Source organism: Microcaecilia unicolor, chromosome 4 (genome assembly GCF_901765095.1).
Source record: "Microcaecilia unicolor chromosome 4, aMicUni1.1, whole genome shotgun sequence".
NCBI classification, from domain to species: Eukaryota; Metazoa; Chordata; class Amphibia; order Gymnophiona; family Siphonopidae; genus Microcaecilia; species Microcaecilia unicolor.
Genome location: NC_044034.1, coordinates 196,955,050 through 196,967,199, shown reverse-complemented (window position 1 = coordinate 196,967,199; position 12,150 = coordinate 196,955,050). Strand labels below are relative to the sequence as shown.

The following is a 12,150-nucleotide window of genomic DNA, read 5'->3' as shown; positions in this document are numbered from 1 at the left end:
CTGAAACTTTGGTTTGGATGCAAGGTGAGATATTAGGGGTAGAAAGGTAGATTTGGGAGTCATCAGCATAGAGATGGTAGGAAAAGCCATGGGATGAGATTAATGAACCAAGGGAAGAAGTGTAGATAGAAAAGAGGAGGGGACCAAGAACAGAACCCTGAGGTACGCCGACAGGCAGAGGGATAGAAGTAGAAGAGGATCCACCAGAGTGAGGAGGGAGAGGTAGGAAGAGAACTAGGAAAGGACAGAGCCCTGGAATCCAAGTGAGGACAGGGTATCGCGAAGTATGCTGTGATCGACAGTGTCAAAAGCAGCGGAAAGATCAAGAAGAATGAGGATGGAATATTGACCTCTGGATTTAGCCAGTAATAGGTCATTGGAGACTTTAGTAAGCGCAGTTTCGGTTGAGTGGAGAGGGCGAAAACCAGATTGTAGTGGGTCAAGAATAGCATGTGAGGAGAGAAAATCAAGGCAGCGGCGGTGAACAGCACGCTCAAGTAATTTGGAGAGAAAAGGAAGGAGGGAGATGGGTCAGTAATTAGAGGGACAAGTAGGGTCGAGTGAAGGTTTCTTAAGGAGAGGTGTGACCACAGCATGTTTAAAGGCAGCAGGGACAGTCGCAGTGGAAAGTGAGAGGTTGAGAATGTGACAGATAAAAGGAATAAGAGCAGGCTGATGCGCAGCCCTCAGTTCTGACATAAGCCTGAGCATCAGATGTCACCTGACCTACTGGCGCGTGCATGTGGTGATCTCTTAGCACACAGTGCCAGTGAATCAGAGAAGTCTTATATGTGCGCACCAGAGTGTTCCAGCTTCCATTCCTTCCTTGCCTGCAGTGCTGCGGCTCAAACCCAGAGACTGAGAGAGCTGACAGGAATTTTATTCTTGTGGGTGAGGACAGGTTAAATTCTTGCGGGGACGGGTAAGATTCTCCATGGGGACGGGCAGGGACGGGTTAGATTCCCCACGGGGATGGGCGGGGATGGGTTAGATTTCCTACGGGGACGGGTGGGGACAGGTTGGATTCCAGTGGGGACGGGTTGGATTTCTGTCCCCGTGCAACTCTCTAGTTTGGAGCTCGTCTCCCTGAGTTTTCATCAAGGGTGCCAGCCAAGTGTAAGTGATAATTAACTGATAACAGCATTGATAATCTTGTTGATAGAGTTGTCAATCCTATCTTCACCCTGCAGTGGGAGAAAGAACAAGGAAAACTGTGTTTGACCCCTGCCACTCCCAGTGGTAGGACCTAGGAGTTTAAGGCCCCAATGCTCAAAAGTAAACGCAGGCACTAGAGGCCATTAGCACCATACTAGTGCCTGAATTTACCTGTGCAGAATGTTCAGAAGCCCAGAGCGCGGGAACAAACAAGCGCTCAGAAAAACAGCGCAAGTAGCATGCTAATAAGTCATGTTAATGAGGTCATTTTGTATTCCTCCCCAATGCTCAGAAAAGAGCTCCCGAAACAAAACTGCCTTACCATTGTAGAAAAATAACACCAAGTCAGAGCAAGTGTTAGGGTGTTGAAAAGAGGATTTCTCATGATTTTCATGCTTTTCGCATGATTCTTTCTGCAAAATCTGACGGTTTTGATTTGGATGCAGAAGAAAGCCTGTGCAAGCCTTTCCTTATATTTTACTAATATTTTATTTATACACCGCTTTGACCTTTGTTTTGTGGCATAGTAAGTAACAATAAACAAACAGCAGACCCAAGCAAAAGCACACATTGTTGTCTGTTTCCTGCGTCTAAATTTAAAGCACTTGTGCTAAAAAAAAATTTTTAAATGCCCAAAGTGAAAACACACATTGGCGTCTGTTTCCTGTGTCTAAATATAAGCGTCCATGCTTTAAAATAATTAAAAACACTTATATTTTGGCTGCAGAAATCAGACGCCAATGTGTGTTTCACATTCAGGTTTTACCAGGTGCAAGCATACAGAAGCCGAGCTTACCATGGAACCTTTCTCCGCATGCGCCAAGCACAATCTTCCCATGCCAAAGCACAATCCTTCCGCCAAACTCCGTAATGCTCAATGCTATGAATGTGCCTATATTTGCATCTCATTAGCTTTGAGCATTAGGGCGTTGTTCTTCTGCGCTGTTCTGGTGGTATTTTTACAGCATTACTTGGAATACAAGAGTTTTGAGCATCAGGGCCTAAGGGAGTAAAGCATTGCTGATAAAAAGAAGTGGAGTACCAGAGAGACTTTGTATATATTTTTGCTACAGTTACTGTTCTATTTGCCACATGTTGATTGTCTTGATATTGCTGGGCAGACTTATACGGTCTGTCCCAGAGCCAGTGGTTGGGAGGCAGGGATAGTGCTGGGCAGACTTATACGGTCTGTGCCCTGAAAATGACAGATACAAATCAAGGTAAGGTATACACAAAAAGTAGCACATATGAGTTTATCTTGTTGGGCAGACTGGATGGACCATGCAGGTCTTTTTCTGCCGTCATCTACTATGTTACTATGTTATAAATGACTTTGAAAGACATTAAGTAAATCCTGGTTCAGAACATCATTTATGGAGTCAGCTGAGTTATTGTGTGCGGAGTTATAAAAAGTCTGAACTGATTATTTGTCCTTCTGGTATAAGTCAGCCCCATCCTTGATCCCGCTAAAGTAATAAATTGTGTACCCGGTTCCCACTCCACAGGGCAAGCATTAGGCATCCACCTATGCAGGACTCTTGAACTTGAGGTTAAAATACAGTTCACAATTAGCCTCTTCTGGGAGGCATTAAATGCACCTGTGCTAACTGCAAAAGTGACAGCATGCGGTAAGAACTTCATGCTAACTACAGTTAGCATGAAGTTCTTACCGCATGCTGTCACTTTTGTGTGCAGACAGCACCCCTTATCTGCCCATAATCCGCCCCTAACACACAAATTAGTGCATGCTGTCATGCCACTGTGGTAAGTTACTGCATTTATGTGGTAACGCTGCATGCTGATTCACACATTAACTTCTTTACTTTAGTAAAAGAGCCCCTATGTGATTAACATCATTACAGGTGTGTTTATATGAAGCCCATATCTACTTTCTTTAGTGGGTTTGACCACATCAAAAGAAAAGGAATCCCCACCCCCATGGACACCATGTGTCCTGCAACTGTCCTGGAAGCTTGCACCACTGGTGTAGGATCTGTGTCTGCCTACCAGAGAGCCATTTTAAGTCATGTGATACTGACTTGAATTATGAACACAATGCAGTCAGTATGGCCTTCCAGAACCTGCACATCACTTACCCTAATGTAGTTAGCATTGATGTAGGAGCTCAGGGGGTCGTCCTGATTAGGAGAGGTAAGGCACACTCTGCTATGAGGATCTGCACAGAAGAAGTAGAACATGAGGACACTGGCAAAAAGATCCACATGGAATCAAAAACAACTCTCAGTTGTATCATACTTGTGATGATTCTTATATTCATTGTAAAATGTTAAATTTGTTTTTTAAATCAATGCACAAAGATGGAGCAATATATTTAACAAATCAAGTATAGGCCTGATATTCAAAGGATTATACCCCGCTGAGCTGGCTGCCAGTATTCAGCAGTGCTTAAGTGGTTTAATGCTGCTGAAATATTCCCTAATTGGCTAGGTTAGGGGTGGTCTGGAGGCAGAGCTCAGGAGGAGCGGTTACTAGCCAGTTAGCGACGATACTGAGTCCACTAACTGGCTAAGTAAGTGCATAAAGTTAGGAGAGCAAAACAGCTGTCGTAAACTATATACACTGAGTTAACCGGTCATCGGTCTGACTATCAGTGCATGCTCCGGTTTATCCAGGGTTAGCTTAGCCCATGGCTGGGAGCAGTGTAAGTCGCTAACTGTCACAGGCTGAATATTACTTCCTATGGGCTGCATTCAGTAAATGGTGCTCAAAAATCAGCGCTGAACAGACATTCTGGGATCAGCGCTTTTTACAGAATAGCAAGTAGCACAGGGATCCAGAGCTGCATTATTCTACAACACTGCACACATTTTACAGGAATGCCCCTGACCCACCCATGTCCCTCCTATGGCTATGCCCCCTTTGCAGATCCATGCAGAATCACTTGCGCACTATTCTATAAACGGGTGCGTAAGTGTATTTTCATGCTGACTTCCCATTTCTGCCCTGTTTCGGTGCCTTTCATCCACTGGAATGCATTTCCATGCTTATAATTATACTTTATTAGATTTGATAGATTACTCTAGGAGGAAAGGAAGGTGAGCAGTAGAGTTCCTCAGGGATCGATGCTGGGGCCTATTCTGTTTAATATATTTGTGAGAGATATTGCCGAAGGCTTGGAAGGAAAGGTTTGCCTTTTTGCGGATGACATGAAGATAGCCAATAAAGTGGATACCCCGGAGGGAGTAGAAACAATGAGAAAGGATCTCCAAAAGTTAGAAGAATGGTCGAGAGTCTGGCAGGTAAAATTTAATTAGTAATACAGTCCAGAAATCATTCAAAAAGACTACTCTTCTTTTGTTATTTTTTTAATATGCATATTAACTGGGTATGCCATTTTTTTAATATGCATATTAACTGGGTATGCCATACCAAACTGACTAGCAGTTCTATCATGTGTCATACCCAACCAGCCATCATTGCACCAATACCTCCTCCCTACCAGTAGTGTCCAGATAAGTATGAATTGTTGGAAAATCCTGCGCACCAAAGTTCACAACTTATCTTTATGTTGTAATAGGATGGCTGTTGGTTCTGTGTAATTCGGTAGCTACCCAGTGTCTTCTGTGATGTATAGTGCAGTGAATAGTGCCTTAAATGATGTTCCCTTTCCTCAATGTCGGTTCCCTACATGCTGGCATGTTTCGCTAAAGCGCGTCTTCAAGGGAACACTAATCTGAAAATGAGATATACTGAAATTTAACAATCCTCTCAATCACGGATCAAATGTGCAAATATTAACCAATCAACTTAGAAACAATTTTAAATCAGGGTAAGTAACGTTCTTCTTGGCTAACCTGTGGCGGGAACTGCCGAACTCAACCCTTCAACTGGCACGGACGCCGGTGCATGCGCAGAAATTACAGAAACAAGCACTCAAGGAATTCTTATATCAGGGACTCGACACATCTAATTACACTTTTACAGGACTTACCGATCACTAACACCCTCATCGTCTTGGCCACCATGGATGTGCAATCCCTGTACACTATGATACCCCAACATGAAGCACTACAATTGATTGACATGCAGTTACAACTGATATGTTTTGGGGAAGGTTGATGGAGGGACTGATGAGCCAATGGCGCTTTAAGAGTTTAGAGCTCTTGTCTCTTGACAAATGAATTGCTGCCATTCTACACATTGAGCTACTGAGGTCCATTAGTGAATGAAGATTATTGAAGTTACTACATTTGTGGAGAACTTAAAGAATTTCAGTACTGTAAAATATAAAAGGGAAGACACTATATTACTAATTGATGGTGCTGGGCAAATGTTGTATTGAGTAGAGAACTCAAAAGGATGGCATTCAGTTTCTTAGACTTAAGAGACAATTGGGCTCATTTTTGAAAGAGAAAGACGTCCATCTTTCAACATAAATCGGAAGATGGACGTCCTTCTCCCAGGGACACCCAAATTGGTATAATCGAAATCTAAGCTAAAAGCCCACCTTTTTGATGCTGTATTTAACTCCTAACCCTTATTCACTTGTTCAGAACCCTTATTTTATCATCCTCACTTTAATATTCCCTTATCTCTTCTTTGTCCTGTTTGTCTGTCCTAATTAGATTGTAAGCTCTGTTGAGCAGGGACTGTCTCTTCATGTTCAAGTGTACAGCGCTGCGTACGTCTAGTAGCGCTTTAGAAATGATAAGTAGTAGTAGTAGATTTTGGACGTCTCCAACTGCAGTCCGTCGCAAGGACGTCCAAAGTTCAAGGGGGCGTGTTGGAGGCATAGCGAAGGCGGGACTTGGGCGTGCCTAACACATGGACGTACTTGACCCATAATCGAAAAAAACAAGAGCATCCCTGACGAACACTTGAACATTTTCACACGGATGTGTTTTTCTTACGAATAAGGCACAAAAAGGTGCCTGAAATGACCAAATTACCACCAGAGAGAATCGGGGATGACCTCCCGTTACTCCCCCAGTGGTCACTAACCCCCTCCCACCCTCAAAAAACATCTTTAAAAAGATGTCGTGCCAGCCTCTGTGCCAGCCTCAGATGTCATACTCAAGTCCATGACAGCACATGCAGGTCCCAGGAGCAGTTTCAGTGGATACTGCAGTGCACTTCAGACAGGTGGACCCAGGCCCATACCCCCCCCCCACACCTGTTACATTTGTGGAGGAAACAGAAAACCCACCACAAACTCCCCTTCACCTATAACGGCTATTGTAGTGGTGTACAGTTGTGGGTAGTGGGTTTTGGGGGGGGGGGGGGTTGGGGGGCTCAGCACACAAGGTAAGGGAGCTATGTTCCTGGGAGCAATTTATGAAGTCCACTGCAGTGCCCCCTAGGGGCTCCTCCCACGTCCAAATGGCTTGCATTACGATGTTTTTGACATGGACGTCTTTGGTTTCGAAAATTGCCGAAAGTCAGAAACGTCCATGTCTAGGGATGTCCAAATCTGTTGATGTCCAAATTAAAGATTTGGACGTCTCTGATGGTATTTTCGAAACAAAAGATGAATGTCCATCTTGTTTCGAAAACACGGGTTTCCCCACCCCTGGATTTCGCCACTTTGCAAGGACGTCCAAATCGCAACTTGGACGTCCCTTTCGAAAATGCCCCTCCATGCCACTCAACAGACAGTTTTGATAGACATGCCACCGATTTATATAACAGATTTAGACGGAGAGCCTACCCTAAGTAAATAATCAAAAGAGCTCATAAGAGGGCCAAGAATGGTCAGCGGAGGGCTTTTAAAGCCACCTGAAACACCCAATGGAAGGCAGGATCAAATGATATACGTTCTACCTTTTTCTGCTCAGGCCAATCAAATTAAGAGCACCATTCGGAAACATTAGCCATTATTACAACCACACAAAATGCCACCCGACTTGTGTTTTGCCTACACCAGGGTGAACAACTTGGGAGAATTACTTAAGAATAGGAGCAATCATGTACCCCCGGTGACAACAATAGGCCATGACAGATGCCACAGATGTGTTTACTGTCAATACGCGTGGACCACCACCAGCATTAAACACCCAGTGACAGGACGGGATTACATATTGAGGGGTAACACTAATTGTGATTCTTCCCAAGTAGTGTATGGGATTCGATGTCCTTGCGCCAAGTGGTACATTAGCCAAACAAAACGCAAGATCAAAAATCGCATAGCTGAACATTTAAGTAACCTATGTCACCAGAAAAGGGAGGTAGCCCATTGGATGCAAATACAGCACGAGGAAAAGTATCTCAAATTCGTGGTTTTATCCCAGGTGATATTAAAAACAGGAGGTGATGTGGTGTCTGCACTGATATACAAAGAACAACAATTCATTTATTATTGGCACACAGTTAGCCCGGATGGTCTGAACAAGGAAATTGATTGGTGGTCTATGCCACACCTCTTGTAGGGTTTAAAAGGAAGAGGAGTGGCAAAGTGTCATGTTCTGCGTATGTACCGGCATCCTTGCCGGTTGGAGGGTTGAGTTGGACAGTTCTCGCCACAGGTTAACCAAGAAGAATGTTACTTACCCTGATTTAAAATTGTTTCTAAGTTGATTGGTTAATATTTGCACATTTGCTCCATGATTGAGAGGATTGTTAAATTTCAGTATATCTCATTTTCAGATTAGTGTTCCCTTGAAGACGCGCGTTAGTGAAACATGCCAGCATGTAGGGAACCAACATTGAAGAAAGGGAACATCATTTAAGGCACTATTCACTGCACTATACATCACGGAAGACACTGGGTAGCTACCAAACTATACGGAACCAACAGCCATCCTATTACAACTTTAAAGATAGGTAGTGAACTTAATACTGACAAGTTTTGGGTGCATTTTGGTGTGTGGGATTTTCCAACAATTCATACTTATCTGGATACTACTGGTAGGGAGGAGGTATTGGTGCAATGATGGCTGGTTGGGTATGACACATGATAGAACTGCTAGTCAGTTCAGTATGGCATACCCTGTTACTGAGCATTATATGCATATTAAAAAAATTACAAAAAAAGAGTAGGCTGTTTGAATGGTTTCTAGACTGTATTAATAATTAATAAAAGGGAGACCAGACAGCTATAAATACCCCAGATTATAATACTAGTTAAAATTTAATGCCAAGAAGTGTAGAGTGATGCACTTGGCATGCAGAAACCCAAAAGAGAGATACCGAATAAGAGGCGACAGATTAGTAAGCTTGATTCTGGAGAGAGACCTTGGGGTGTTGGTGTCAGAGGATATGAAGGTGAAGAAACAATATGACAAGGCGACAGCTATGGTCAGAAGGATGCTAGGCTGCATAGAGAGGGGTATAACCAGCAGAAGAAAGGAGGTGTTGATGTCCCTCTACAAGTCGTTGGTGAGGCCCTACTTGGAGTATTGTGTTCAGATGTAAAAAGACTGGAAGTGGTGCAAAGAAAAGCTACAAAAATGGTATGGGATTTGCATTGCAAACTGTACGAGGAAAGACTTGCTGAACTGAACATATATACCTTGGAGGAAAGGAGAAACAGGGGTGACATGATACAGACTTTCAAATATTTGAAAGGTATTAATCTGCAAATAAACATTTTCCGGAGACGGGAAGGTGGTAGAACTAGAGGACATGAATTGAGGTTGAAGGGGGGCAGATTCAGGAGTAATGTCAGGAAGTATTTTTTCACAGAAAGGGAGGTGGTGAAGATGAAAATGGTAATGGAATTCAAACATGCATGGGATAAACACAAAGGAATCCTGTTTAGAAGGAATGGATCTATGGAATCTTAGCAGAGATTGGGTGGCAACACCAGTAATTGGGAAGCAAAACCAGTGTTGGGCAGACTTCTATGGTCTACACCCTGATTGTAACTGAATAGATATGGATGAGCTGGAGTGTAAATTTTAAGGGGCTTCGACGTTAGCTTCAGAACTTTTAGTACTGGGCAGACTTCTATGGTCTGTGCTCTGAGAATGGCAAGGACAAATCAAAACTCGGATATACATATAAAGTGTCACATACTGAGGAGGATGGGTGAAACAAAAGGGAAAAACAGTTCAAAGTGTGCAACTATATAGAAGAAGGAGCAAGAAAGGAAGGCACAGCTAAAAAGACCAGAGTTAGCATAGTCAGTAAGGATAAAAAATGAAGGCATGGCTAAAAAAGACCACAGTTACCTTAGTCAGAAAGGAGAAAAATCAGGAAGGTTTAAAGGCTTGAGAGAAAAAGTGAGCTTTAAGACAGCCCTTGAATATTTTAAGAGAGAGCTCAACTTTGAGTGAAAAGGGAAAGGGAAATGGGACTTGATATACCGCCTTTCTGAGGTTTTTGCAACTACATTCAAAGCGGTTTACATATATTCAGGTACTTATTTTGTACCAGGGGCAATGGAGGGTTAAGTGACTTGCCCAGAGTCACAAGGAGCTGCAAAGCGGGAGGCGTTCCACAGAGTGGGTGCAATGATGCCAGTGGCGCAGCCAGGAATTTTTTTTACAAGGGGTGTGTCTCCCCCACCCCCCAACCCCAGTATCCACCCCACCCGGTATCCACATCGCCCCCTCCCCTACCTTAAGATCATCTCTGCTGCAATCTTCACCAAGAAGCAGCAGCGGCACTCATAGGGCAGCCTGTTGCTTGCAACGAGACTTCCTCCCTGAATCGTCCCACCCTTCACAGAACAGGAAATTGTGACCGAAGGGGTAGGATGGTTCAGGGAGGAAGTCTCGGTGCAAGCAACAGGCTGCCCTATGAGTGCCTGTTACGTCTGTGGCCATGACCACCCTCAGACTTACCCTGTTTCTGGGAGTCAGTGGCTGTGCTGGCTTCTGCTTGTCTCTGTGTCTGTCTTAGTTTCTCTCTGGCTCTGTGTGCTGATTGCCCTACTGAACCTCACCTGTGTGGGCTATGCCTTTTCCAAGATGGCTGCCGCCGACTCCTCTATGCCAGTATCCAAGATGGCTCCCACTGGGCTGACTTCTCTGTGTGTCAAGCCTCTGTTTGGATGCAAGGTGATTGCTGCAGCTGTGCCTCTGGTGTGGAAGGGCTTTATTAATCACTTAGAGACTACAGCCCGGGCCTTTGCATTTCATCTAAGGGCCCTGGTGTATAGAGTGCTCTGTACACTGTTTCAGTGTTTGCTCTGTGTGAGTTTCTATGTTTGACTAGATAGCTTAGGCACCGTGTGGCTTGTTAGCCTGTGTATAGCTTTGCTAGTGCTCTGTGTTTGTTTAGACTAGCCAGCTTAGGCACCGTGTGGCTTGTTAGCCTGTGTATAGCTTTGCTAGTGCTCAGTGTTTGTTTAGACTAGCCAGCTTAGGCACCGTGTGGCTTGTTAGCCTGTGTATAGCTTTGCTAGTGCTCTGTGTTTGTTTAGGCTAGCCAGCTTAGGCACCGTGTGGCTTGTTAGCCTGTGTATAGCTTTGCTAGTGCTCTGTGTTTGTTTAGACTAGCCAGCTTAGGCACCGTGTGGCTTGTTAGCTTGTGTATAGCTTTGCTAGTGCTCTGTGTTTGTTTCCAGTGCATGACTTGTTAGCTTGGGCACAGCTTTGTTGTTAGCTGGTGTATAGCTTTCAAATCTCCTGAGTGTGCTCTGTGTATGTTTCTTGTGTACGACTGGTTTGCCTGGGTATAGCGTTTCTATTAGCCTAGGTACAGTTTACCAGTCATTGTGTTTAAACCTGCCGACTGCCATAACCCGGACAGTCCCTGCCTGTCGGCTTTGCCTGCGCCTAGGTGCCAGGGGGCACTCCTGGATCTTCATTCCTGCTGTTCCTGCTTGCAAGTTCCAGTTCCGGGTTTTCCTGTAAGTCCTACCGGCTGCCAGAACCTGAGGGCTCAACCCTCGGGGAAAGGTGGTCAAGCGTAGGTGAAGCCTAGGTCCAGTGTGTTCCAGTCCAGCGGGTTTCACTCCTGTATGTTCCAGTCCTGTGGGGCCCTCCAGTGTGTTCCAGTCCAGCGGGCCCCACTCCAGTGCGCACCCGTCCGGTGCGTTCCAGTTCCGTGCATTCCGGTGTAGAACTCCAGTCCGGGGTTCCGGTCCAGTTTTGTCTCATCTCTACCTTGGAGGTGATCTTGCCTGCCACTGCCGCTCCACGGTAGTGGCCCATGGGCTCACGAACCCAGTGCTCCCGGGGAAGAAGCCTGACAGTATGCCAAGGTCCTCGAGCACGCGACAGTGCCGCTGCTGCTTCTCGGGTGAATTCCTGTGTCGAGAAGGATCTCCAGAATATAGAAAAGAAGAAAAGGCCTCGTTACTTCAATCTAAATTGGAGTGGAGGAGTGTCCTAGTGGTTAGGGTGGTGGACTTTGGTCCTGGGGAACTGAGGAACTGAGTTCGATTCCCGGCACAGGCAGCTCCTTGTGACTCTGGGTAAGTCACATAACCCTCCATTGCCCCATGTAAGCTGCATTGAGCCTGCCATGAGTGGGAAAGCGCGGGGTACAAATGTAACAAAAAAAATTCTAACTAGAAATGAGAAGGACGCTATGCGTAACTTGGCAAGAAATGAAAACATCATCATCAAACCTGCCGACAAGGGTGGTGGAATAGTCATACTGAATCCTGAATTGATCAGATTATGTAACTGAGATAGAGAAGCAGATTAATGACAAAGAGTATTATGTACCACTAGACTCTGACCCTACATTAGGACTGCAAAAAGATATTGGTTCTATAGTGAATTTCTCATCTAAGGCTGGATACATAACACATAAAGAGGCTGCTTTCCTCCTAACCACTGATCCTGTGATACCTACCATCTACGTATTACTGAAGATTCATAAATCACTTACCAATCCACCTGGCAGGCCAATTATTTCAGGCAATGGTTCAGTTCTTGAACCATTATCCATCTTTGTTGACTTTTTTCTTAGACCATACATTCATAAGATACCGTCTTTCATTAGGGATTCGACACACATGATCAATCTACTACAGGAATTTGATGGCGATCTAGAGGACACCCTAATGGTTACATTAGACATCGACTCTCTATGCACCAATATTCCCCAGGTAGAAGAAACTTTAAGAGGACACATCACTCA

General features: G+C 44.7%; 1 protein-coding gene across 1 annotated transcript in view; it reads right to left on the bottom strand.

Annotated features, from left to right (window-relative positions):
* The window catches only part of PTPN5 (protein tyrosine phosphatase non-receptor type 5), a 355,312-nt gene that overhangs the window by 80,442 nt on the left and 262,720 nt on the right, over positions 1–12,150 (bottom strand). Inside the window, 1 exon segment of the mRNA XM_030201109.1 lies at positions 3,252–3,331. Coding sequence (XP_030056969.1) covers positions 3,252–3,331 — 80 coding nt within the window.